The sequence below is a fragment of the Miscanthus floridulus genome, chromosome 16, assembly GCF_019320115.1.
Source record: "Miscanthus floridulus cultivar M001 chromosome 16, ASM1932011v1, whole genome shotgun sequence".
Classification (NCBI taxonomy): Eukaryota; Viridiplantae; Streptophyta; class Magnoliopsida; order Poales; family Poaceae; genus Miscanthus; species Miscanthus floridulus.
In genome coordinates this window covers 2,366,635-2,392,104 of record NC_089595.1, presented here as the reverse complement: position 1 = coordinate 2,392,104, position 25,470 = coordinate 2,366,635, and the positions used below count along the sequence as shown (strand labels likewise).

At 43.5% G+C, this 25,470-nt stretch overlaps 4 protein-coding genes across 13 annotated transcripts; 1 reads left to right on the top strand and 3 right to left on the bottom strand.

Moving 5' to 3' along the window:
* Window positions 1-1,710: 1,710 nt before the first annotated feature.
* LOC136511653 (arginine--tRNA ligase, chloroplastic/mitochondrial-like) lies at window positions 1,711-8,213 on the top strand. 5 transcript variants are annotated; one of them, XM_066505697.1, is made up of 18 exons: window positions 1,711-1,873; window positions 2,610-2,722; window positions 2,843-2,940; window positions 3,082-3,157; window positions 3,309-3,410; window positions 3,501-3,716; window positions 4,281-4,361; window positions 5,119-5,199; window positions 5,273-5,377; window positions 5,997-6,175; window positions 6,297-6,381; window positions 6,455-6,656; window positions 6,724-6,793; window positions 6,911-6,980; window positions 7,072-7,161; window positions 7,271-7,339; window positions 7,651-7,749; window positions 7,943-8,213. In XM_066505697.1, the coding sequence occupies exons 1-18, from the start codon at window positions 1,777-1,779 to the stop codon at window positions 8,051-8,053; spliced, it is 1,944 nt and encodes a 647-aa protein (XP_066361794.1). In that variant the 5' UTR covers window positions 1,711-1,776; the 3' UTR covers window positions 8,054-8,213. The 5 variants fall into 5 exon arrangements, with proteins under 5 accessions (XP_066361794.1, XP_066361793.1, XP_066361792.1 ...); XM_066505696.1 differs by having other exon boundaries at window positions 2,837-2,940; XM_066505695.1 differs by having other exon boundaries at window positions 2,819-2,940.
* A 1,199-nt stretch (window positions 8,214-9,412) lies between these two features.
* LOC136512119 (PHD finger protein ALFIN-LIKE 1-like) lies at window positions 9,413-13,733 on the bottom strand. Its single transcript, XM_066506115.1, has 5 exons — window positions 13,496-13,733; window positions 13,378-13,410; window positions 13,066-13,288; window positions 10,101-10,230; window positions 9,413-10,023 (listed from the first exon to the last, which is right to left on the bottom strand). Exons 1-5 carry the CDS (start codon window positions 13,611-13,613, stop codon window positions 9,766-9,768), a joined length of 762 nt encoding a protein of 253 aa, XP_066362212.1. The 5' UTR covers window positions 13,614-13,733; the 3' UTR covers window positions 9,413-9,765.
* A 1,213-nt stretch (window positions 13,734-14,946) lies between these two features.
* LOC136512799 (fasciclin-like arabinogalactan protein 11) lies at window positions 14,947-16,285 on the bottom strand. The gene has a single exon (XM_066506799.1). It carries the CDS (start codon window positions 15,955-15,957, stop codon window positions 15,166-15,168), a length of 792 nt encoding a protein of 263 aa, XP_066362896.1. The 5' UTR covers window positions 15,958-16,285; the 3' UTR covers window positions 14,947-15,165.
* A 995-nt stretch (window positions 16,286-17,280) lies between these two features.
* Window positions 17,281-25,117, bottom strand: LOC136512798 (E3 ubiquitin-protein ligase MBR1-like). 6 transcript variants are annotated; one of them, XM_066506795.1, is made up of 9 exons: window positions 23,944-25,117; window positions 23,451-23,655; window positions 23,173-23,357; window positions 20,026-20,141; window positions 19,258-19,899; window positions 18,149-18,618; window positions 17,969-18,067; window positions 17,727-17,873; window positions 17,281-17,601 (listed from the first exon to the last, which is right to left on the bottom strand). In XM_066506795.1, exons 4-9 carry the CDS (start codon window positions 20,105-20,107, stop codon window positions 17,455-17,457), a joined length of 1,587 nt encoding a protein of 528 aa, XP_066362892.1. In that variant the 5' UTR covers window positions 20,108-20,141; window positions 23,173-23,357; window positions 23,451-23,655; window positions 23,944-25,117; the 3' UTR covers window positions 17,281-17,454. The 6 variants fall into 6 exon arrangements, with proteins under 6 accessions (XP_066362892.1, XP_066362893.1, XP_066362895.1 ...); XM_066506796.1 differs by lacking the exons at window positions 23,173-23,357; window positions 23,451-23,655 and having other exon boundaries at window positions 24,961-25,117; XM_066506798.1 differs by lacking the exons at window positions 23,173-23,357; window positions 23,451-23,655 and having other exon boundaries at window positions 19,258-19,878; window positions 24,961-25,117.
* Window positions 25,118-25,470: the final 353 nt, after the last annotated feature.

The window sequence follows — 25,470 nt, the reverse complement described above, 5'->3', positions numbered from 1 at the left end:
ATGTCCTATTTGAGTAATCTGTTGACCCAAAAACACAAATGAAACAAGCATAAGTATGTGTGTTTTTAGAATAAAGGGTGGCTCTGTCCTCACTAACCTCATTAGCTTTTGGTTGATTTAGGAGTCTATATTCTCTCATATGCCCTCTGCCAGTCCTCTTGACCCTTCTTCAGTGATGTGTTTCGTTATTCTGAAAAGCCAAATGTGGTCTGCACCTTAATCATTAAGAACACATACAGAGTAGTGTATACAATATACCACAATTTTGTAAAGTTTATACAGACGAAAAGAAAATATAAATTAGGACTCCAGTAAACTGAATTAGAAACATTCTTATTTCCCATGAGTTTCACATTATTGAGGGGATGATGGGTGAGGAGAAGGGGGTGGCGTGCAGTATAGGTACTATAGGAACCGGTGGAAACTCTTTCCTGCTGTTGTGGATCACAATCTCATTTGGATATCTGCAACGATAAATCAATTTTAAATATGAATGAGTTCTAAGCAATAGGAGGAGGGCATAATCACTTAAGGGAACCATCACACTTGAGTAAACGTGTGCCAGATGCAGGAACATGTTGTAAGAAAATTTATCCATGATGCGGTAAGAAACGGAACTCCGCCATTGTTCGCAACCAATTAGACCCAACTAGAAATCAAGAACTGATTGAAAATAAAAAGGGATGAGTGCGTATAGGGTTGGATCGGAGGAAGGGAGTAGTGCGTACAGGCAGGAGCAGAGCTGGACGATGCACGTGTGGTGGCTGCGCCGCCCCTCCCATGTAGGAGGAGGGCAGAATCACTTAAGGGAACCATCACACTTGAGTAAACGTGTGCCAGATGTAGGAACAGGTTGTAAGAAAATTTATCCATGATGCGGCGAGAAACGGAACTCCGCCATTGTTCGCAACCAATTAGACCCGATTAGAAATCAAGAACTGATTGAAAATAAAAAGGGATGAGTGCGTACAGGGTTGGATCGGAGGAAGGGAGCAGTGCGTACAGGCAGGAGCAGAGCTGGACGATGCACGTGTGGTGGCTGCGCCGCCCCTCCCATGGCGCTAGGGCTCCCCACCTTGCTCGGCCGACACCTGACTCCACCGGCCACCACGTGCATCCTGCCCCCCGTCGCTGTGCTCCTCCTCCTCCTCCTCTGGATCCACTGAGGGCCATGCGCCCATGTCGAGCTCCTGCTCCCCGCCCATGCCGGCACCTCACTCGATCGTTGTGGGATAAGGGGCATGAATGGGGCGGCGTTGGAGGAGGGGCGTGCGCGGGCTGCGTCGCGGCGGGCTGCGGGCGAGTGCGGTGGCGCCACGGCCAGCTGCGGGTGGGCGACGATGGGGAGGCGGGCGGAGGAATCATGAGATCGAGGCTGAATCACAGGAGCGGTTTCCTTTTGTGCGGTGTGGACGCGGTCGCGCAACGAGCGGCAGGGGATCGCAGGGGAAGGCAGACCGAGGGAGCGACGGGCGCGGGATTGCAGGCGTGGGTAGACGGACGGATCAAAATAAATGTCGCACAAAAAAATATCTACGCTTTATTCTTTTTAGTTGTAGGAGATAAAACGAGAAAAAAGAACAAGCCAAAAAGGATTTCACCTTCCAGCCAAAAAAAAAACCCCTCGCGCGGTGCGTGTCTGTGCCGCGCCTGGGTGTCGCGCACGCTACGTTACCTGCTGCGGTCGCCTCCCCACTAGCAGCTGCAGCTCCCCCAGCCGTGCCACGCGTGACCGTGAGAGGGGGAGGGGGGTATTTAACTAACGGCGGGCCGAGGATGCGAGCTCTCGCGGCAGCAGCAACTGCAGTGGCGGCGCCTACCCCCGCGCGCCTCCGTTTCCGTCTCCCGCTCCTCCCCCGCGCCCCGCGCTCCGGTGAGTTCGCTCCCCCGCCACGCCTTCCTCCCCGAGCCCGCTGCTCCCACCGCCTCCGCTCGGCGCGGAGAAACAGGGAGGGAGGGGATTTTAGGGTCAGTCTGGGTGTGAGCGCGACGCGCGGTTTGGGGTTTAGGGTTTGGTGGTGAGGGTGGCGTTAGATTCTGTTAGGGATGGTGGTGGGGTTTCCCGTGGATTTTTGAGAGGGGGCTCGGGGTTTGGATGTTGGGTGAGGTTGGGTTTATAGATTTGCTCTGTATTGGGGCTCACCCTCTCCACCCCGTTGCATCAGCGGAGATTAGTGTAGCGTCAGGGCTCACGTGCGCTTTTTCTGGATGAATAAATTGTTAGGTTCATCACCAACATTGCTTTAAAACTATTAATAACTGGTGAGTGGTGAGGGCGCTAGATTTGGACTGCATCAGCTGATTGGGATTATCTGTCAGGAACATTGAACTTGTTACGCCTTTGGTTCGGTTACTTATGCTCATTTCATTGCTTAATTAATTAATTTGGGCTTGCTTTCTCGTACGTTATCAGTTACTTGTGCTCATTTGATTTCTTAATTTGCTTCAAATTAACCAGTGTGGGCACTAGGTTTGGATTGTTAGCGGATTAGGATTCGCTGTCAGGAGCGTTGCACTTGTTATGCTTCCTTTTCAGTTCAGACTCACTGCATTGATTAATTGATTAATTTGGACTTGTTTTCTTGTTCTGGTGTTGTCTACCTAGCCAGGTCATTGTAGAGCCGCTTCTTCCTCCAGGCTTGTGCGGTTCTCGTGCAGTGCCACCACCATGGGAGATGAGACCTCAACCTCCGTTGCCCCCCAGGAGCAGGACTCCACTGTGGTGAGTGCACTTGAGTGGGCTGCTGCCTCTGAAGACGATTGCATCGCTTAATTTCTTTTTCCAGTTTCCCTGCTTGATTTGAATTTGACTATACAACGGGCTGGGAGTGTCAAGCAACAGCTCTCCAGGCTGGTCCTTTCATCCCTCCGGGCTACCGTGCCTGATGTGGAGGTAGAACCAATGGTTGAAGTTTCAGCAAAGTTTGCTGACTACCAGTGGTACGTTGTTTGCATGTTGCCTTACCTGCTGCATCAATCCCTCATACAATCTGAGTATCTGTTGGTCCTTTGTTAGTTGTTATCATAATTCTTCCAAGTTCTCATCAATTGATTGATTGATTCTTGCTGAACCATGTGCAGCAACAATGCTATGGGATTATGGTCAAAGGTTAAAGGATCTGGAACAAGTTTCAAAAACCCTAATGCCATTGGGCAGGTATTTGTCTATCTTTATTCTTTATAGACTTACGTTAAGAACTTTCTCATAAGATTTGGAACTAATATTCCTTATGATCCGCTTCACTTTTTTCATGCATGCTCAAGCTCTTTAACATTAACGACATACTGTTCTCTTCACATTTTTTCAGGCCATTGCCAAGAACTTGCCTTCTTCTGATATTATTGAATCCACATCTGTTGCTGGACCTGGTTTTGTGAACATTACCTTATCAAACCGCTGGGTTGCACAGGTTTGACTGAGATTTTTATCTACAAGTTATGCTAGCATTAGCAGTGCCATTATCTATTCCGCAAATTTTCAATGAGCTACATTATTGCAGAGAATACAAGACATGCTTGTTAATGGTATCAAGACTTGGGCACCAACTCTGCCAGTAAAGAGGGCAGTGATTGATTTTTCATCACCTAATATTGCAAAGGAAATGCACGTGGGACATTTAAGGTCTACAATTATTGGAGATACATTAGCACGCATGTTTGAGTTCTCGAATGTTGATGTTCTGCGAAGAAATCATGTGGGAGATTGGGGTACACAGGTAACAGGCCTTGTATTGTGTGCTAAACATTTTATTACTTGCTTTTGGTGAAACAAAATGTTTTTACATATTTATGGTTGAACTGCTTTAGTACTTGATTCTTGTGGAAAATACTTTCTCTGGTACCCAACCTTTTCTATACCTACTTAATAGCCTACCATTGCTTAATACATCTGCAATTGTCTATGTCTTCATTGGCCAAAAGGTTCAGTTGGCACCGGTTCTGCTGGTGTTGTGTTAATCACCTTCTGTTTTGTAACCGGATACCCAGAGTCTGTTTCCACTTTGGCAATTTATTTATATCTATGGAAGCATCACCACACTTTCCTTAACATTGTGACTACCTTTTTTATATGTGTAGTAGTTGCCATGTAATTTCTGTATCCAGGATTTCCTATTAACACATTTTCATTTGTAAGAAGTAAAATCATGCTTAGATTAAAAGATTTTTTTGGCTGGGCTGTTGGAGAAGTTTGTGTCTTGGTTTCCTGTAGGTGGCCTGAAAGATTGAGACTGTTTACTGCAGCACATGCAGCATGCTAACTATTGTTTCTGTTCATGCAGTTCGGGATGCTAATAGAATATCTTTTTGAGAAATTTCCAAATTGGAAGGAGATAGGTAGCCAGGCCATTGGGGACCTTCAGGTAACACGTTCAGTGCAATGATGCAATTATTTATCACTTAGCTCTCTGCATACAAAACATGCAAACATGAAAGCCAAATTCGATACCAAGTTGACCACTAAGTTTTGTTGTCATATACTAAAAAAGTTATTAGGATAAAATGACAAAAGTATTTCTGTGAAATATTAACTCAAACCATATATCCAATCACTTAACAATAGATCTTTGGTCAAAATTAATAGGCTCTGACTGTATTCATGGTAGCACTTGTGAATACCACACCCAAATGCTTATTCAACTGTTCAACAACAACAACAACAACAACAAAGCTTGTCAGTCCCAAGCAAGTTGGGGTAGGCTAGAGTTGAAACCCACCATGAGTCCCTAGGCTTATTCAACTGTTATGCACAGTATTATTGCTGTGGTGGCTTATGCCTTGTCAGTGTCATAAATTAGTAAATTACTGTTGTGATTGTATTGTGGTGTCATTCTAAAATCCACTACATTTATCTCCTCAACGTGTGTATCTGGGTTAGCACATTGGATTTTTCTTTTTGTTGGTAGTTTCTTGTTATAAGTTGAGCATCCTTCTACCTACTTCATAGTTGGTTGCCTGTTTTCCTTCATAGTCCATCAAAGCACTTGTGTGTTTCAAAATCAATGGATCCCTTAAAATAAGTGCTGGGAATTGGCAATTTTTTTTGCCATATGACAACGTGTCTTATTCCTGCTGTTGGGACTGACATTTTAACATTTTAACTTTGGTTATATGACACAGATTTTCTATAAAGCATCCAAGCATAAGTTTGACGATGCAGAATTTAAAGCAAGGGCTCAACAAGGAGTTGTTCGGCTACAGGTGAGAGCATCATTTTGGATGTCGACTCTGGGAAGGTTGACATGTTCTCATCCAAGCGTTGTATTATCTGTAGGGAGGGGAGGAAAAATATCGAGAAGCATGGAAAAAGATTTGTGACATTAGCAGGAGCGAATTTGACTTGGTCTACAAGCGCCTAAATGTGGTGCTTGAAGAAAAGGTACGATACATTGTAGTTGAAACATACTCCCTCCGTTCCTTAATATAAGCCATATAGATTTCTAAAGAAAATTCCAAAATATAGGAACGTATCAGCTCCCACGCCGATTAGTTTGGAAACCTTCCCACCGTACATAGCACATGCCCGAACCAATGCCTTAGATTTAGGAAGCAATCTGATTGGAAGAGAGAAGATGGCCTGATTTTCCTTTTTTTCCTCGGTCTCACGTCCTTCCCCAAGCCGTGCGTTAATATTGGTGCTAAAAACTATATGGCTTATATTAAGGAACGGAGGGAGTATATTTTTGATGGAAAGGTTGGTTGCCAACAGAATTTAGGTGTGAGGTGAAATTACTCATGGATATTTTGGGCTTTGATTCACATCTAAATTTTGGTTTCTAGCATTGTCTTGGCAGCATTCCTGTTCACATCAACTTCTACCATGTTCAATTTTTCACAGAAAAAGTACATGCATATCTGCGTTTTAACTGGAGCATTTGTATCCCTTGTTAATCAAAGTTTGATGAATTGGTATTGTTGAATGTTTATGCTAGTTTGCCTCTTCAATGAAGCAGCTGACCAGGTTATTGGTTTAGGCTAATTAATGTAGCACCTTTCAGGGGGAGAGTTTCTATAATCCTTATATTCCTCAAGTGCTGGAGGAATTGAATAACAAAGGCTTGATCAAGGAGAGTGAGGGTGCCCGAGTTATATTTATTCAAGGTCATCAAATCCCTTTGATAGTGGTTAAGAGTGATGGTGGCTTCAACTATGCCTCAACAGACTTAGCTGCTCTTTGGTAAGTGCTTGTGCTTTTGAGGGTTCATTCAGTTGTTCTCTATTGAAGCAAACAGAATGTATTTGTGTAATTGATGCATCTAGTGTGGATTTAATATTTTTCTGTCCATGGTTTTATGGAGGTATCGGCTCAATGTTGAGCAGGCAGAATGGATCATATATGTGACAGATGTTGGTCAGCAGCAGCACTTTGACATGTTTTTCAGTGTAAGCACGGAGTAGCACTAAGGTGTTATCCATTTTCTGTGCTTTTATTTAATCTTCTACTGTCTTTCTACAGGCTGCAAAGATGGCCGGTTGGCTCCCAGATCCAAGTGAAAAGAAGTTTCTGAAAACAAGCCATGTTGGATTTGGTCTTGTTCTTGGTTCAGATGGCAAGCGGTTCCGAACCCGCAGTACTGAGGTTGTTCGATTGGTAGAGCTACTTGATGAGGCTAAATCTCGGAGCAAATCAGAACTACAACAACGGCTCAATGAAAATGGTAAATTGGACTATTTCGGAACCTTATTGTTATCCTTCAGGTAAATATGATCATTATTTTTGTTCAGGCAAAATTGTTGACTGGACGGATGAGGAATTAGAGCAAACTTCAGAGGCAGTTGGATATGGTGCTGTGAAGTATGTTCAGAAATGTCTTGTTTTAGAAAGATGCATCTCTTGATTTGACTAAGAAATAACTAAGTATTTTAGGGATAATCCAATTTATCATAATGAATTTCTGTAACTTTACTACAGGTATGCTGATCTCAAAAATAATCGGCTGACTAATTACACATTTAATTTTGAACAGATGCTGAGCGATAAGGTAAAACTCAAACTATTTTCATAGAATGCACTGTGGAAATTTTGTTGACATGATCATCATTATGCTCATGTTCATTCTTCCATGTGAACAGGGAAATACTGCTGTGTACCTTCAGTATGCACATGCTCGTATTTGTTCCATTATTCGGAAATCCAACAAGGATGTGGAAGAGCTGAAGATGGTAAGCTTTATGTTTTACTCGTGCAGATATCATTAATTTGGTGAAGGTTTAGCACCAATTCTCCTTGCTATCAGTCATGAGCTGAAAATTTCTTACTGTTTTCTTCTAGAGCGGAGCCATTTCTCTCGACCATCCAGATGAGCGCGTGTTGGGGCTATATCTTATCCGATTTGCAGAGGTACCTTTCCTCACTATTAGTGAACTTTATTTTATATAAGTTTGTGGAAGTCAGGATACCAATGCCAATGTTGAGTCGCTGGTCAGTTCTGGTTTTGATCTGAAGAGCATACATGGTAATTATAAGGCGTATTTGGGTGTTGGGATCTTTTTGGCTTTTTGCTGTATGATTTTCCTTCTTGGATACTGCAAGAATGTTTTTTTTCTTGTTGTATACTCCAAGAACAATTTTCTGTTTGGCTTCAGGTGCAATCTAGTTTAACTGAAATTACTACAATTTGCCTTTTCTGATTGCACTGCAATATGTTTCAGGTTGTTGAAGAGGCCTGCACGAATCTACTTCCAAATGTTGTGTGTGAATACTTGTACAATCTATCTGAAATGTTCACAAAATTCTATACCAACTGCCAGGTATACTTCTTTCCATTTGCATCACTCTTCCTCTCTTCAAATGAACCTTACACTGTTTCTTGGGTATTTACTATTTAGGTTAGCATCAGCTCAAACAAACTGCAAAAAGACCCGTTTATTTCCATACAACAGTAATACTGTGCTGATGACCTGATGCTCTTTAACCACTCTCACTCTGCATTGATCCCAACAGGTGGTCGGGTCACCGGAGGAGACGAGCCGCTTGTTGCTTTGCCAAGCGACTGCTGTCGTCATGCGACAGTGCTTCAACCTGCTCGGGATCACACCAGTCTACAAGCTGTGATCGGCTGCATGTCGAACATCGCTTTACTTAGAAACCCCAATTCATGAAGGTTGCAGTTTTGGTCTTGTAACCTAGTTGAGGCAGCTAACATACTCAAAGTCAAAAGGTTGTAGCAAAATATGCTTGCAGAGTTTCTATTGATCCCTTCCATTATGTATTTTGTGTTTCGTCTTCCCTCGTGGCAGCTTATCAGCCAATGCTGTATGGCAAGCGTGCCGGTAGGCAAGTTTAGGTTATGATCCTAGACCGCAAACCCTAATCTTCCGTTGTCTACTCCACCCTTGTTCTGTGTGCTCCCCTGTTGAGGTAAAACTGGGTTTGGCTACTCCAAATTCTTCAGAAGACAACATGTTCACATTTCGGGTTCTTCGAAAATATTCTCTATTCAAGTTGAAAATAGCGGATTGGGGTCATTGTCCTGACTAGAATGGGTCCTTTAACCTGCAATATCCTGATGACTGGAGATTTCCCAGTGTTGAGTTACTGGTATGATATCTTTGTTCCTCCTAGTGTTGAATTGCTATTATGATTTCTGTTCCTGGTAGTGTTGGATTACTATGAAATAAAACAGCAAAAGCTAGTTGGAAGTTTCACCTGACCTGATGGCTATAACCTGAACCTGAACCTGCTGGCTATCTGTACCAGGACCCGCACATATATAAAGGTTTGGCTTCATACTTTCTCATAGCATTTGCCAGCCACATTGCACATCTCTTTTGATGCTATCAATTCAGAATGGTCATTGTGTCACTGTAAACCACAGAAAGTGAGCACTTTCGTGATTTTTCTCTGGACAGAGGAAGCGGATGTTACAAGTGATAAATGATATGACAAGTTGAATTTGAATAGCAAATGTTTGTGTAGCTATTCTGTCTGACTAAGGTAGTGATAACCGCGGTCTCCAGAGAATTATTGGTAGCTTGCTATGTACCCATATGCAATGAAACAACAATCTATAGTAAGCCATGAACGTTGATCACAATTTGCTAAAAATAAATAAATAAATTGATCACAATAGCAGCTGATTTTCTGGAGAAGTTCCCCTGTAAGTACTAACAAGTTGTAAGAACTAAGGAGTTGTTTTGTGATAGTCGACCAGAATTCACTGAAACCATCCCGTGCTAATTTTTTAAAACATGACACTAAGAGGGTGATTAAGCAAATGTTGTCCACAATTGGTCAAATAGGCAACAAAATATAAGAAAGCTGTCCGCATTAAGGGAAATTGCCTAGCCTAGTAGTAAATCGTTGTCGAAGTGCATCTGTTTGTTACTCTTTTTGAAGCGGATGACGAGGATTATCACAAAGTGGGTGGTAGCTTACGTAATCACACATGTCTAGTGACGCAAACCATCAGTCTTGGTAGTAAATAAAATATATTAACATAAACCTCGCGGATTATTAAGCTGACCAATTCACCTTTATAAACGTTACAAAGGCTTCCTCTGCCCCTATTCCTTCTCCGGCAACATACAAACTCTACCATAACTCTCCATGGCATGGAGAAACCACAACAAGGTTATAATCAATATGTGTGATCTTCCCGCCCACATTAGCATCGCCATCGTTTCGTCATATGTAAGCTTAATCGAAAAGATACAGTAAACATCGCAAGGCGGTATTAACCTTGCGCGAGGACAGCTATGACCTCCCTGCTCGTTCAGTCTTCCATCCATGGTCGTCCTCCCCGTGAGGAGGGCGGTGCTACAGGCCTAGAGCGGCCTAGGTCTTTTTGAATTGCAGCAGCTCGGGCACTTGTACTGCTTTATGCTCTCCGCCTTCGCGGGGGTGATCTTCACGCACTTGCCGTGGTACCACTTCTCGCACACATCGCACCCGATCCAGAACTCGTCTGCGCTGTATATTCCACCACATGTCCCGCACAAGGTTTCGCTGTGGTTACCGTCGTCTTCATCATAGCCCTCGTCAGGCTCCCTGGCATTATTTTCTAATCGTGGCTCGCTTGTTTGCTGGAGAGACAGATCAAGTTCAACATCATAACATGACAATAGAAGAGGTGGTAAAAACAAAGGCGGATTCTTGTTACCTTTGCTGACAGTTTATTTCTACCACTATTGTCAGTACCGGATCTGTCCCTCTCCTTAGATTGTTTCACACCACCGGAGACGACTTCAAACACAGTTGGCAGATCATTCATCATGCCAAACAAACGCTTCCTGCTCAATTTGAAAGCAAAAGCATTACACAAATGATTACCGCAATATCAACTTCTGTAATGGCAGTTAAATTATATAGATTGTAGTAACATCTGTTATTATTGTGTCATGGGCTACTGGATCCTGCTACAACAACCAAAAACAATTGCAGGGTGGAATATGAAATGTTTCACTTCCATTGTAGTTCAAGTCAAGGCTGCTTAATACCTTTTAACTTAGTATGATTGACTAGCCAAAGGTAACTGTAAGAACATTTTTTATGAAAAAAACAATGCCACAACTATAAGATTGCAAGTTGCAACTGGCCAATATTAGGGTGTGTTTGGGAGGGCTCCTCCCCAAAAGCTCCTCCTACTAAACCGTTTGGTAGGGCTCCTCCGGAGGAGCCGGAGCCAGAGAGGAGCCCTACCAAACGGGGCCTTAATGTTGTTTTAAGTGTCTTAATGTCTACAACTACAAGTGATTTTACTGGGTGACTAAGGTCCCAATACTCATCATGCTGTAAAGGAAATAATTCACTTGTACTCATCACTGACTGCTCTCAAAAAACCCTTGGTCTACAACAAAGATTATTCAAATGAAGAATGTATCATTGGGAAAGAACAAATAAAGTGCTGGAAATATACCAAGCTACCCTACATATTTTTAAAATCATGAAGTTTAGCTAAACATAAATTTAATTTGGCAACATTGCACAGGAGTTGAGCAGTTGGAGCTATATACTATTTACGAAAGTACTTGAGTGCACAGTATTGTCCCAAAGTCCTCAAAAGATATAAAGCAGTAAGACCAAACTAGCTTGCACATGTGAAGATGAAAACACTTAACTCATTAAATACTCATGGAAAATGTTGCCTCAAACAAATCTATAAAATATTAGCAGTTTGACAACAAGTCCAAAAGTTAAATAATGTCAATGTATCTGGAGTACAAACTAAAAGCAAGTGTACAAATGGAACTAGTAAGCAAAGCAATTTAAGGATGAGCTGCTTTTGCTCCAAACAAACTTCAGTTACCAACTCCATATATGATACCACCACCTTTCCAGATTTTAATCAGAAATCAGCTAATTCATAGGACAATAAATTTGGAGATACATAAGAAAATGGAACCTATTCCAAACAACCTACATGAGGATGTATTATATGACATCAAGTCCAAACAATTTTCAGTCAGTATCCATGTCCTTTACACAAAATGGAGTATGCATTCAGGTTGTATAGAAAGGTGGTGATTACATGTGCAATGATTTTGATTATAAGAAACAATACAATATGTTGTCAGGTACCTAATAGTTGTGTCTCTTGTTTAGTAATCTGCAGTCATTATATATCATAGCAATGAATAATCAGGAGGGCTTGCTCTAGTTCTAGAAGTGGTTATTGAATATGGGAAAATACATATATTATAAGACAGATTTCATACAATTGTACCCCCCCCCCCCCCCCCCAACCTCAAAAAAAAAAAATCGTCTCTCCCTATACTCATCATCAATCTTTTTTTCCACTGTTGGAGACTAACAAATGATCTTAACAATGAGCAATTAACTCAGTCTAGCATGGGAGATATTGCAGTGCTGCACATTTTCAAACCACAGGATAATCTTGTCAAATCATACTAGTTAGCAGTTAGTCCAGATTTGGCCTGTGCCTCTTACTAATCCCTCTTTTCTTTTTTGCACTTTCCTATGGCTCTTGCTGGGTTCCATCTCTAGCCTGTGCCAGCCTGCTCGGGACTAAAAGGCTGGCCACGGTCATCAATAGCTACTTCGGCAGAAATATTAGTACAAGCTTGAAGTATAGTACTTAAGCAAACCACAAAATCAGAACCATCCACCAAATCCAAATGTAAGCACAATCTCAGTGAGTAACAAGTGGAAGCCAGAAGAGATCGTAATCATGAATTCACACTTGCATGCTTTTTAACTAAAAAGTTTGTAAGTAACTAAGTATAACCATCACAGAAAAAGTTTCAAAGCCTTGAAGTCAGAGCAAGAAGTCTTTCAGGAATAACAAGCTGGAAATTTCTCACATGGAGGTATCTTCATATCTTTATGCTGCAATAACTTATATACATGATGGAAGAAATTCATTCCCAAAAATGGAATCTACTTAAAACGACAGAGCAGGCTTTAAGCATTTGAATATTTCTGAGGCATATTTAGTTCAGCAAAATATGAACATTCTGATGGCAAGGAAGGGTCTCCACTAAGCTTTCCACATGAATAAACAACACTAATTTTCATTAGGGCAGTATTAACATCTTAGGGAAGAATAAAACTTCAGTTCACACACACATGCTCAGAAGTTTACATCAAACTAACTACAGCACAGATAATAGATATCCTCCCCAACTTCAGCAAAATATTGCTTTGTAAGCTAATATAACTTAGTAATTCGCATGATTATAGTAAACAATTCATCGGCACAGCTCCTTAAATTGCTACATGGGAACAAACTCATTTGCTCAACAGAGCAGCTCCTTAAATTGTTACATGGGAACAAACTCATTTGCTTTCTAAATCGAAAATTGGCAAATTCCACGAAACCAGAAGGCCCAAATCTGAACAGTTACTTGTCAAATCAAATGTTGGATCCGAACACGTCAGCACCAGGACATGCATACAGAGGGCACAGCACACCTTGCATACCCTGACATCCACTTCAACTCACAGAATACTCCTGAGACAGCCTCAGCACATGTATATGCATGTCATATGTGTCAATGAGCACAGACAGCACACACCAAGAGGAGCAGGCGACCGCAACAAGGCAAGCTTCGGACCTTGAGAAACAGAGGCGAAAATTGGGAGATGGAGGAGGAATGGTGTGGTACCGATCATTGCGGTTGAGCCGCGCGGCGTAGTAGAATGCGACGGAGACGAGCCACGAGTCGGAGTGGACGGCGACGAGCGCGAGCCAGTCGCGACGGTTCATCCCGTCGCGCGCGAAGTTGATCCCGAGCGCCGGCTCCGGCAGCTCCGTGGGCACCTCCTCCGCCGGCAGCGCCACCTCCCACGCTTCGTTCGCGTACCCGTACAGGCACAGGTTCTCCTTGTCTACCGACACCCAACCCCAACCAAACACCGGATCAGCTCGCACCCAGATCAAATCGAAGGCCAGAGATCGCGAGGGGAAGGAGACTGACCTGGATCGCACAGCGCGTAGAACTCCTCGACGTCTGCGAAGCGAGAGGAGGGGAGGGGCTAGGGTTAGAGCTGGAACCTTCACAAGCGTGGCGGGAAGCAGGAGCCCCGGGGGCGTACCGTGGGTGAGGGCGCGGAGGATGGCGGAGCGGCGGGCGCGGTAGTCCTTGTAGATGTCGTCGACGGAGCGGGGAGCGGAGCCGCTCCCGGCGCCGGCGCGGCGGTAGGAGGCGTCCATCGGCCCGGGGCGGCGCGTGTGCGTCTGATCTCCGGCGAGAGCGAGACCGCAGGAGGGAAGGGAGGAGATGACTGATCGCGATGCGGTCGGGAGCCCCTGCGGATGTCTAGATTTTTATTTTGTCCTACGATGGAAGCAAACCTCATCATCTATTTAAAGTCTACGAGAGCTTGGACAAAGATTTTTTTTTTGTTCAAAATCACGGGAGCTAAATCAAGTCGGAGAATGTTCGGTGGGATCACAAATTCACAATCATATTAGGATCTTATTAAGGATAAAAGCCACAAAGGTACAGATGGTATTGTGACCGGAATAGTAAAATCAGGCTCCTTATTAATCCATATATATCATAAAGTCATACAGCAAGACGATTAAGGACCCTTTTCATCTAAATTTGGCTGCTGCTGAGGCTGATTTGTTGTAAGAGAAAAATACTATTGCTTTGTTGAAAATTACTGCAATGGTTTGATTCTTCGTTTAAGCGCAACGGTAAATGTCAAACCTTTTTTTTTTTTTTGTCATCTAGCGCAGTTTGAGAGGAAACTCAATCTATGAGACTGCAATATTCTTGGATCTAGTGTTGGCTCTACACGAAGACTCTTCTATTTGCGTGTGGCACATATGGCGTTTGGTCGTCTACTGATCTTGTATGGTAACAAACTTTTTGTCATCCAACGACACTATAAGAGGAAATTCTTTCCAAGAGATTATAATTTTCTTGCATATAGAAGGAAATAAATAAGGTGAACTTCTAGTATATTTTGGTATATCTATATGATTATTTTTTACAATCTAAACATATAAGTTGTTTTAAGGTTCACATTTTTTTTTACTATTATTAGTTAAATTAATTCTTTTTGTATGTCTAATAGATCATGAAAATAGGGGAAAAATGAAAAGAGACAACGAAAACATATATATAAATTAATATTTTGAGCTCCAGGGTATTGTAGAAGTAAACTGATATTTGAGCTCCGCTCACAACTTAGATGAGTCTTAACTTTTGAGGAGGAAGAAAATTTATTCCTTTTGAGGCCCGTTTGCTTCGCTAAAAAAACGCTGAAACACGGTTCCGGTTGATTTGTTGTGAGAGAAAAACACTGTTCCGACTGAAAAAACAAGCCGAAAAAGACGGATTATAAGAGAAATGAACGGGACATGAATGTAGGAGTACTTTTTATATAAAAAAAGTTAACTAACGAACTTTTTGTCTTAGCGATGACCCATCACCCAGGACCGTGGGGCATCGCTATAAAAGACAATCCCATACGTGTTGGGTTCAATGTAAAGTGTTGTGTAATAATAAGCAAATTATAATGTCCAAATTAAACAATTGGATAACAATATACGTCCACTCAACATCATGTACAGTTCAAAGTATACAACACAAACATTACAAAACGCCACCAAATACATCCACAATACATTTTTTTTATATAAAAAAGGAAACAACTGATTGATGAATTAGAAACATCTCTCCCGAAATTTAAAAGAAGCTCCACGACGACAAAGACACGCATGGCATGGATCCTTACTCTACTGTACGTGGTGGTCAGATGGCCCACCACAAAGCAGCCACGGCGGCGACCGCCACGCAGGACGAAGCAACAGCAGCTCCGACGCCACCGCGCGCGCGCGTCGCCGCCGACGCCGTCGTCGTGGTCCCTGCCGCGGTCTCAGCCGCGGGCGCGTCCGCCACCGCATCCGCCGCGGCCTTCTTCTTCTTCTTGCTCTCCGCGGGCGCGGGCGCCGGCGCGGGGACGGGCGGGCCGTAGAGCGCCCAGGGCAGGAGCACCTTGCTGACCTGGTAGACGATGAGCCTGTCCCCGGCGTAGAGCGGCGTGCCGTCGAGCGTGGCGTTGACCACGCCCGTGGAGACGTTGACGTTGGTGCCGTCGGCGGTGAGGTTCAGCGGGTACTTGCCCCGCCCCGTGTCCCCCGCCTGCGTCCGCAGCGGGTTGCTGACGGTCTCCAGCTGCGCGGCGGCGAGCACCGCCGAGACCACGTGGAACTGCACCAGCGACGTCTTCTGCTGGTCGGACAGTGAGTTGAGCGTGCCCTTGGGGAGCGCCGAGAACGCGCTGTCGGGCGGCGCGAAGACGGTGAGACCGCCGCTTGAGGACTTGCCCTTCAGCTGGTTCGTGATCTGCTCCGCCTCCCGCGTGGATTGGAGCAGCTGGATGAACTTGGTGAACTGCCCGGCTTTGCTTAGGATCGCCGTGATTGTCTTGGGCGCCGCGGGGGCTGGGCCAGGCGCCGACGCCGCCTGGCCGCGCGCCCGCGGAGCGGCGGACGACACGATGAGGACGGCGAGGAGAAGGGCGGAGGCGAGGCGAGACGCCATGATGGGTTAGTTGTACTAGCTAGGACTAGGAGTACTAGCTTTTGTGTGTAGTGTAGCGTTGGATTCTTGATATGTGCATATTGCAATGGAGGCGATCAGTGGGTTATATATATACAAGGAGCGAGGTTGCCGATCGAGGCCGGAGTGAGAGCGAGCGAGGGGATGGAGAGAGAAATGGTGGGATGCCATGCTGCCATGGAGGGGGCTAGCTTAGCTAGCTAGACGTCGAGCTGGAAGATGGCACGTTGATTAGCAGGTGGCGTGGTGGTTTGCTTCAAGGAGCAGCAACTCCACTGGCATTGTGGGGTTTCCGCTGAGGGTTGCACTGGGAATTTGGGATCGATCGGATCTCTCCGTCTTCTAAGACTCCTGTGCGCGAGTGAGAGCTAGAGAATTTTTTGTAATTTAATTAGGTGGAGATGGACGTCGTAAAGACGGCTTAACTAAATAAATCGGGACAGTGATCGGGTAAAGAGTTGCTAACATTTAACAACCTGCTGCATCCATCGGTGGAGCTTTCGGTCCGAGCTGTACATGCATGGTGAAGGTGAATGGAATCGAGATATTCAGACATGCTGCCTGCAATGCTGGATCCAGAGGGAAAATGCGTATAAGGTGGAGCAACGGAATGGAGCCTACTGCTACTACCAATGAAGATTTTCCGTCACTGTGTGTATGGTGCCTCACGTACGTGGTGATGCTAGCTCCTCATGGCCGTCAGATCGCGATCTCCTTCACGATGGGACAATTCTCGAGCACGACCTCAGACCGAATATACGTAGTATATGGGAAGAGAATGAACAATTTCTCAAATCATCAATAAACTATCATGTATTGTCTAAACAAATCTTCGGAGTCATCTTAAATGCAATTCTTCATCCAATCCTGTCTTACATCCAAATGGGCCAAAGAAAACGTATTTTACTATTGTTATGTTTATATAAACTTCTATCATCTATAATAATGAAATTAATTCAACTGCAGTCTTTTTTTATCCTTTAAAGAGTGGTTACAGAGACAGCAATTTGCGATTAGCATGCATACAGCTGCTAGTCACGATCCAGCAACATGCAGATGCCAACATTGCATCCAACCATCTGGATCAGTAGGGTGGTGCATCCATCCGCAGCAAACAAAACTGTTCATACACCATGGGACGATTTTTTATCCAAGGCAAGCAACTTACGAGATCGCACGTATTATCACTGACATGAACACCGAACCATCCATGGAGCAGAGGCCAAGCTGGCTTGCGAAGCACCTCTTAACGGCCGGCCCCTCCATCGGCGCAAAAGGACAGCCGCAGAATCAAACCGGTATGTGAATCAATGGACCATCGATTAGCAACTAGCTTGAGGATAGATTTAGATGTCGGAGTTCAAATTCAGCTCACAAATAATTCACTTCAGGACCATTATTTACACAGCAGAACCAGATCAGCAAATAGATACAGTTTCCCCTGAGATAGGGTGAATGGGGCGGGATCAGGAGGCCACTTCATTCGGTGCCTCGGCTGTCGTCTGCCGCAGAAGCTTTGCAGACTGCGCAAGCGTTCTTCTCCTGCAGCCATTTCTTGATGCAGTCAGCGTGGTAGTCGTGACCGCATTTCAGCTTTCCGACAGAGTCCTTGAATTTGTAATCCTCCTGCAGCCAGCCACCGGTGTTTGATAAGCATTGACTTGAAATAGTAGATAACAGCTCGAGATAATATATAACAGGAATTGCAAGTGTAACATTAAACCGGATGTTGTGCAAGGGTGTAATCTTACCAGGCAAATTACACATCTTGCGCTCTCAGTGTCACCATGGGTATGGGCAGAGCTGCAGCAAGTTATCTCCATCACACAGCTTGAAAGTTTTTCATCAGCTAGGCCAGTGTTGACATTGCCTATTCGTTCTCCCAAAGCCAGCAGCTCCTGCAGATAACAGCATAGAAAGTTATATTAGTTACAGAACACATTCTGTGCTGATTTGTGATAATAATTATCGACTGTAGGTTCTTTCTTACTACCTCATAACTCATATCATCAATGTCCAGCCTCATGTCCCAGTGAGGATCAGAATCTTCTCTTGACTCATGGATAACTAACTGATCCAGCATCATAACCCGCTGCACAGAATGCAATTGTATTAGTTACAGGGCAAGAATTCATGTTAGTGTAATTATGAGAAAATAATCAACACCATCTACCTCAGCTGCTGGTCCTCTCAAGTTATTTTCTTCAATAATCAGTGGACGGAACGCATGGTATGAATCCCTCAGACTTCTACTCCTTGCACTACCACTGGAACCAAGAGCCACATGCCCCAGATGTCTTGAAGATGCAGCAGCTTCAGCATGAACACTTGATGCTGCTGCTGAGGTAGCAGGCGGGTAGCTAGGGACAGCAGGCTGGTAGCCAGGGACAGCAGGCCGATAGCTAGAGATATCAGGCTCATGGGTGACTGTCACCGAGTTGTTCGAAGTCGCAAAAGCTGGGGCAGGATATGGGCTGATGCTGTTAGGGGGGACTGCTCTGGGGGCATACCCACCATGCACAAAATGTAGACTATAAGAAGAACCAGGAGGTGTTGGGATAGGGGGGGCATTTATGTTGGTCCTCTGCGGAGCAGAATAGTATGGCCTCTCCCTGAAGGCCATGCTAGAGTTTCCATCGGTCCCTGCAGAACAGAAAGCTTTAACTTCTTGAATAACAACAAAATTTGAAAAAACGGGGTGCTTGGCAATCTATCATTTCATTTTGAACAGCACTAAAAACAACAACAACAACAACAACAAAGACTTTAAGTCCCAAACAAGTTGGGGTAGGCTAGAGTTGAAACCCAGCAGAAGCAATCAAGGTTTAGGCACGTGAACCCAGCAGAAGCAATCAAGTCCCAAACAACAACAGCACTAAAAAGCAATTGAAAATTGCTATGTTGCAACTGATGGTACTATAATAGAACTATAAAACAGTTACTCCCTCAGTCCCCAAAATATAGCCACTTCTAGGTTTGTTTTGAGTCAAAACTATGTGATAAGTTTGACAAAATTTATCGTAGAAAATATCAACATCTAGGACACTAAAATAGTGTTATTAGATCAACTATCAATTAATTTTTCAGAATGTCCTTATGTGATATCATAGATGTTAATTATTTTTCCTAGAAACTTGGTCAAAGTTTAAATAGTTTGACTTAAAGACAGACCCAGAAGTAGCTATATTTTGGGATGGAGGTAGTATACAGTTTATAGCAACAAAACACTTGAAAGTAATATCAATCATGAAATTTACTAGAAGAAAAGGCATCAAAATTAACCTGGGGCAGTCACTCTTGGAGGTATAGAAAAATGTGCTCTATCTTGTGGCACTGCTGTACTTCGAGGAGGACCAATTACATTAGTATGGTTTTGTGGCCCATGAGTGCTGCTTGATGCGCAAGGTACACCTGGATTGTGTCCCAAATGGATCGGATTGTGATCATGGCGTCCTCTCACATTCCTCTGAGATCCTCCATGGCTACCAAAGGGATGATCACTCCAGTAGCTTGAACCCATATTTGAAGTTACTCGAGGAGGGCAGGATTCAGGAGCAGGAATGTAGCGAGGGAACTGAGGATTAGATGAACTGCCAGCATAACAGCTCCCGATATTGACTCCATCCACTGGATGAATAATTGGATTTCTCCGCTTCAGTGTAACGCTTCTGTCATCCATATGGGAACTCAGAATGAAGTTATCCTCAGACCTATGTGGATAACTCAAAGAAGGCGGATGATGAGTATTATGTGGTGCATAGATGCTACTGGAGCTTCCAGCATGAGGATAGCCAGAATAGGATGCAAGCATGGTTCCAGGAGCATCACTGTGCTGAATATGAGATTGCCCAGTGTGACTTGAGGATGGAATGTCATTTGATCTTATTGGTGCGCCCCCATAACCTGTTGATAGAGCTCCATTCGCTGCATCAGTTCTAGAATGCATAAGTAACTTTGGACCTGGCATAACAGGGGTGCAATTGGATGAGTTCACAATAATTGAAATGTACAATAAACAATAAGTTAGTATGTTTGTGGAAGTCCATATACCAAAAGGCTGTGGTTCACTCTGGAACCTGTTCACATGATCCATCCTGGAGGCATGTGTGTTATTATGATGATGTCCCGCCATAACACATGAACAGAGGGATTTGATTTTGCTTAACCTGGAAAATTATAGGCTCGGCATTAGTATTCTATAAAAACAAATTGTAGATGCAAATATACATGTAGATTTAGAAAAGAAAATGTAATATAAAGAGAATCACAAATACTTAAGACTTCCAGAACAAATTAAAAAGGATCATTCAAACCTTAGAACCGCAAGATGTGAGATTACAATCACACAGGCTAGAGCTGCCAGTGCCAAAACCCCAAAGATTCCATCATATCCAGTGTCTTATTTAACTTTGGTACAACACACACAACACAAATGAAATCCTCGTCATATCCAAGAAGACTAGAAACCATGCCGACTTAATTAACTAAGCAAACATAAAATGTTTTGACCACAGTATTTAGTTTATAAATTAAACTAGAGAAGGCATCATCATCGTACTTGTATAATAGTCTGCTACAAAATAAAATATATAGGGTGGAAACCTGACTTTTAGACCTCAATACAAGAATCAGAAACTTTTATAGCTTTGGTGATGGCAGTAACTGGGCCTGGTAAGTAATGATAGAGCATAGGATTTTCCCATATGATAAATAGTTCAAAATTCTAACCTTTTGAAAACAACAAAATACTACTCTCTAATGTTTGGTCACCAAACTGGGCCTGGTAAGTAATGATAGAGCATAGGATTTTCCCATATGATGAATAGTTCAAAATTCTAACCTTTTGAAAACAACAAAATACTACTCTCTAATGTTTGGTCACCAAGCAGCTAGAGGATACCTATGTTATGCCAATAATGTACATGCAAGTGGAAGAGAATCTTTATGTATACATGTCATTATGGTGCCTGGCACTAACAAATTTTACCTTCCGTAAAGGTTTATTTGCACTCAAATATTGGAAGATGAAAGAAACAAAAAAAAAAAAAATCAGAAATGCAGCACGGTCAATTAAAGGGCGTACCCAGTGCAGAGAGCTCCCGCTCTGTGCGGGGTCTGGGGAAGGGTGTCAGTGACAAGCCTTACCCTCGCCTGTGCAATGCGAGGAGACCGCGACTCGAACCCGGGACCTTCCGGTCACAGGCGGTAAGACTCTACCGCTTGCACCAGGCCCGGATTGGAGAATATTTATTGCTGTATTGTTGTTCATGAACAGTATAAAAAGAGGATGTTTGTTTGAAGATAACAAAGAGGCTAGTAGATATATAAATCGATAGTTTGATACTGCACCATTAAATATGATTACATTTAACAGGCTTTATACAAGATAATTACAAGCAGCATATCAAGGCTGCATTGTCTTCTCTCCAAGTGATAGAAAATAATAGATAAGCAGCTATACAATCCATTGATATTAGGATCAAATTACAGATGATATTTTAATAGTTCAGTATCAAGTATAAAATCCTAATACCTAACCTACAAAGACACTAGCCTTACCACATTAATTCAGTAAAGCAGTATACACCAGGACTCTGTACAACACCAGGTGAAAGGACCAATTTTAAAAGGCAAAGAACCTATTGACAGCATCTGTAACAACAGGAATACAGTAATAGCCAAAGAAGTTGAAACAGTGTGCAACTAAATTATATGGCAGCACTTATCAAACAGTACAGTTCGTATTACATTCTATTGAACATAAGAAGATTGGCCAGAATCTTCTAATTCTTTACATGGAATGAAAAGCCCGTCAAACGAGCTTAGTCATGGGAAGAGAACCTAATAATAAATTGTACATAATTCTGTTAAACAGAAAGGAAATGGACATATAAGGCAGAAAGTATGGCACTAGCTATCAGCTCCAGAAGCCCGAGGAAATATGAAGGCAGGTAGATATAGCACTAGCATTTCAGGTACACACATGCCCATGTATGAATAACAGATGCACACACAAGATTGCTAAAGGTTCCTCCTCGAAATTGTTGTCCTTTTGTTCGTCTTATGAATAAATGCATCTTGTTTCCAACATCATCAATTCACCTATTTTCAACTAGCATCTTTCTCCTTCCAACAACATTGAATAGCTATCTGCAAATGGCATCCTCTCAGTGTGATCAAAAGAATTGTTACTTCATGGGCCAAGCTACCCTCGCCGTAGCCAATTCTACATGGTAAGCTGATTTTTTACTTGGAAAGGATCTTCAGATCAACTAATTTGGTGTGAAACAACTGTTTTCCTTATCCCACATTTACGCCAACCTAAATCTACCATCCAAAATCAGGACTAGTGGGTGATCATGCTGCTCCAGCCAATATTTCCACAAACCTCAATATTTCTCTCCCTATAAGTTAACAGTGGGCCATGAAACTACCCTTCTCGCCTTTATACTTGATGAACTTCACCATACAACCACCAATGGGCTAAAAGTTCTAGGTGGTAGATGCTAAGAGTGGCACTGGTCCACCTTTTCCAGTCCTCAGAATGATATGAAGTTAGCAGCAATTGGCTCTTCCAAAAACTCACAACTGGAGGGCCTCTCTTGTCTCTTGGGCTGTTAAAAGGCTGTTACAATCTTGTAAGAGAAGCCACCATCTCATTCTAAGGGCAACAGAAGTCCAACAGTGATGTTGAACATATGCTCTTACTGAGGACAAATAGTCCTCACAAGGCATATGGACAAACTGGATCAGCTCTCCCATTTACCAAAGCAGATTCATCGCTTAACACTGAAAAAACTAATCAAGGAGCCCAAATTTTGCCCATTTGTTTGACCTTTAATGAGAGCTTGATTTTGGCACATCAAGATGTCAAACAAGAAAAGAAACTCCATTTTTTAGTGCAGTGTTCAAATAGTACCTGCAATGTCATTAGTCGAATAATTCAAATGATCGAAGTAATAAATGCAAATATCTGAAAAGATTGAGATAATTCTCCAGAAGAACTTCCAAGGTTTAGTTGGACCATGGAAGAGCTAGAGAGAAGGAAATGCTCATATTAAGCTAGGGGGTGAATGTATATTTTCCCCAAAAAAAGGAGTGAATGTGGTACCCAATGAATTAAGGTTCTCATCATGACTTCATAGCTTACTCACCGCCACAAATATGTAACTACAATATTCTGAAACTATCACTAACCTGAGTACCTGAATTCGTTGAAACGACAATTCCTCACCCAACCTAAAGCCCGTGACTGCCCCAAATTGGAGTCAAACAAATAACAGAATCAATTCATGTCCCCAAAGATCGAACTCCAACTCTAATAAGCCTTACACATCTGCTTTCAAGAAGGTGACTATTGCGGAGGCCAGATCTCACTAAACCTGCATTCCCATAAGAAATAACGTTTTTTTTTGTGCCATTTCTGATAAAATAGAATGCTGTATAATATAGTCTTTAAATACCAATAAAGATACCTGAAGACGCAGAAGACACGTCGGTGTTTGAATTTCATGCATTACCATCAAAGCAAAGGACAACAGTGTTGTACCTTTAACAGATTCAATGCTTCTTCTTCTAAAGAAAAACTGAGTGTAGAACTTATATGTTCTATGTCTGATGGAATTTAGATATTTCCAATACAGATTGAAGCATCAAAGGGCACCTTCAATAATTTAATGGCTGTAGGAGTGTCACAGGGAGAAGGTACATTTGAAGTCTGAGATATAGCACAAGTCATGCATATGATAATTTTTTTCTTGTGAACAAACATATTAAGAGATTGCATAACCTGAAATTCTAGTGCATTGCTTTTAAATTATGAGAAAGTGTGTTAAACAAAATGATAAATCCTGGCATCACAGATTGAAAAGTGGAGATAAACGAGATTCAGATCTGTAGTATGGATACATATTTGTCGGTTTCTGCTACCAGCTAATAAACAATAAGGGGGATACAGAAAAGAATTACCCACTCATAAGCTTCAAAGGTCAAAAGCATCAGTCATGAATGCGCTCCAAGGTGGATTGGAGTTCCTAAGCTACAGAGTAAGTAAACTGGGACAGGAAACATGATTCCTCAAACTGCTAGACACCAATTAGTCATCCATACCGTCAGAGAGCTTCAATTGAAGAAGGATATAGATATAAGCTGAACCATAGTAACATAATTTTGCAAATGGAGAATGGTCAATTAACAGAAGGGACATGAAAGAGGCAATGGTCAAAACAGATGATAACAAGGGGATAGCCAAGACATGTTGGCGCATGTTGATCACCTGGTAGTAGGGATTGTTTGGCACACCCAACCATGACCATAACATAAAGGGTACCCTAACATAAAACAAGTTTCCATACTGCCGAATCAGGAGCATTCCCCATTTACAGAGACTCTGTTTCCCAGCCTAAATGACATAGCTCAAGAGCCCAACTGATTCAGACCATGACCTATCTGTAGAAGCTGGAGTAAGTGATGGATTTGGGTAACAATCAATTCACTGAAAACACATAATAAGAGGCTGAAATGTGGGACTATTCCTTTTACGGAGAGAACAGGGGTTTCCGGGTTTGGTGATAGAGATGAAGCGAACAGCTAGAATACAAATCAGACAATATGAGGTGAAGTGATGGGACCACCACGGATTAGGAGATTCAGGGGCACATCCATGTCACAGCAACCGCCACGCTTCCGCACGCAGAATCGATGCACCGTGCCGCTCAAATCGCACTAATCCGGGTAATTAAGACGGCGACGAGCGAACAGCGACCCCAAATCCCCCTTTACTTTGACCGCGACCCAGCAGGGAGAACCCCAGCCTAGTGCAACGATCCAAATCCACGAGCATCCGCCCACTGATCCACCCGCACACAGGATGGGTTGTACCAAAAAAAAAAAGGCCGATCAAACCACACAGTGCCGCTACCGTCGAATGCATACGAGTCCCACGCAGATTAAGCGGGGGCTGGGGGCCGAATCGGAGGGGTATACCTTCGCGGACGGCCGATCGGCGGCTCGAATCGGCGCTCCCCCACCGGTCGGAGCGGGAGGGCTCCGGGGCTCGGGGCTTCTTCGCGCGAGCACGCAACCGCCCTCGAGAGAGCGGAGGAATTGTTCCTTTTGGCGAGGCTTCTTCCGGGGGCAAAGGAAAGGGGGTCGAGGCGGCGGGGGGGCTTATTTATAAGGCGGAGCTGGAGGTGCGGGATTGGGGTTTGTGGGCCGAGGACGGACGGCGGGCCCATCGGTCGGTGGGACGTGGGTGCATTTTCGGTGGTCTTTTGATGAGATGAGATTTTCAAAAGGCGGCAAGCGATGCGTCTTTTAGGTCGGCTCTGAGGGGCCCACGTCAGAATGCCACGGTGGGACCGCGACCGTGCCGCACCGGACACGGCCAACGTGGCCTCGGCGGCGGTCTCTGTGCACCGAAGGAAGACCATGGCGGCACACGTTCCTTGTGCTCTTGCTATTCTTTCACGTTTCTCTCTTTGGAAGGTTGTGCGC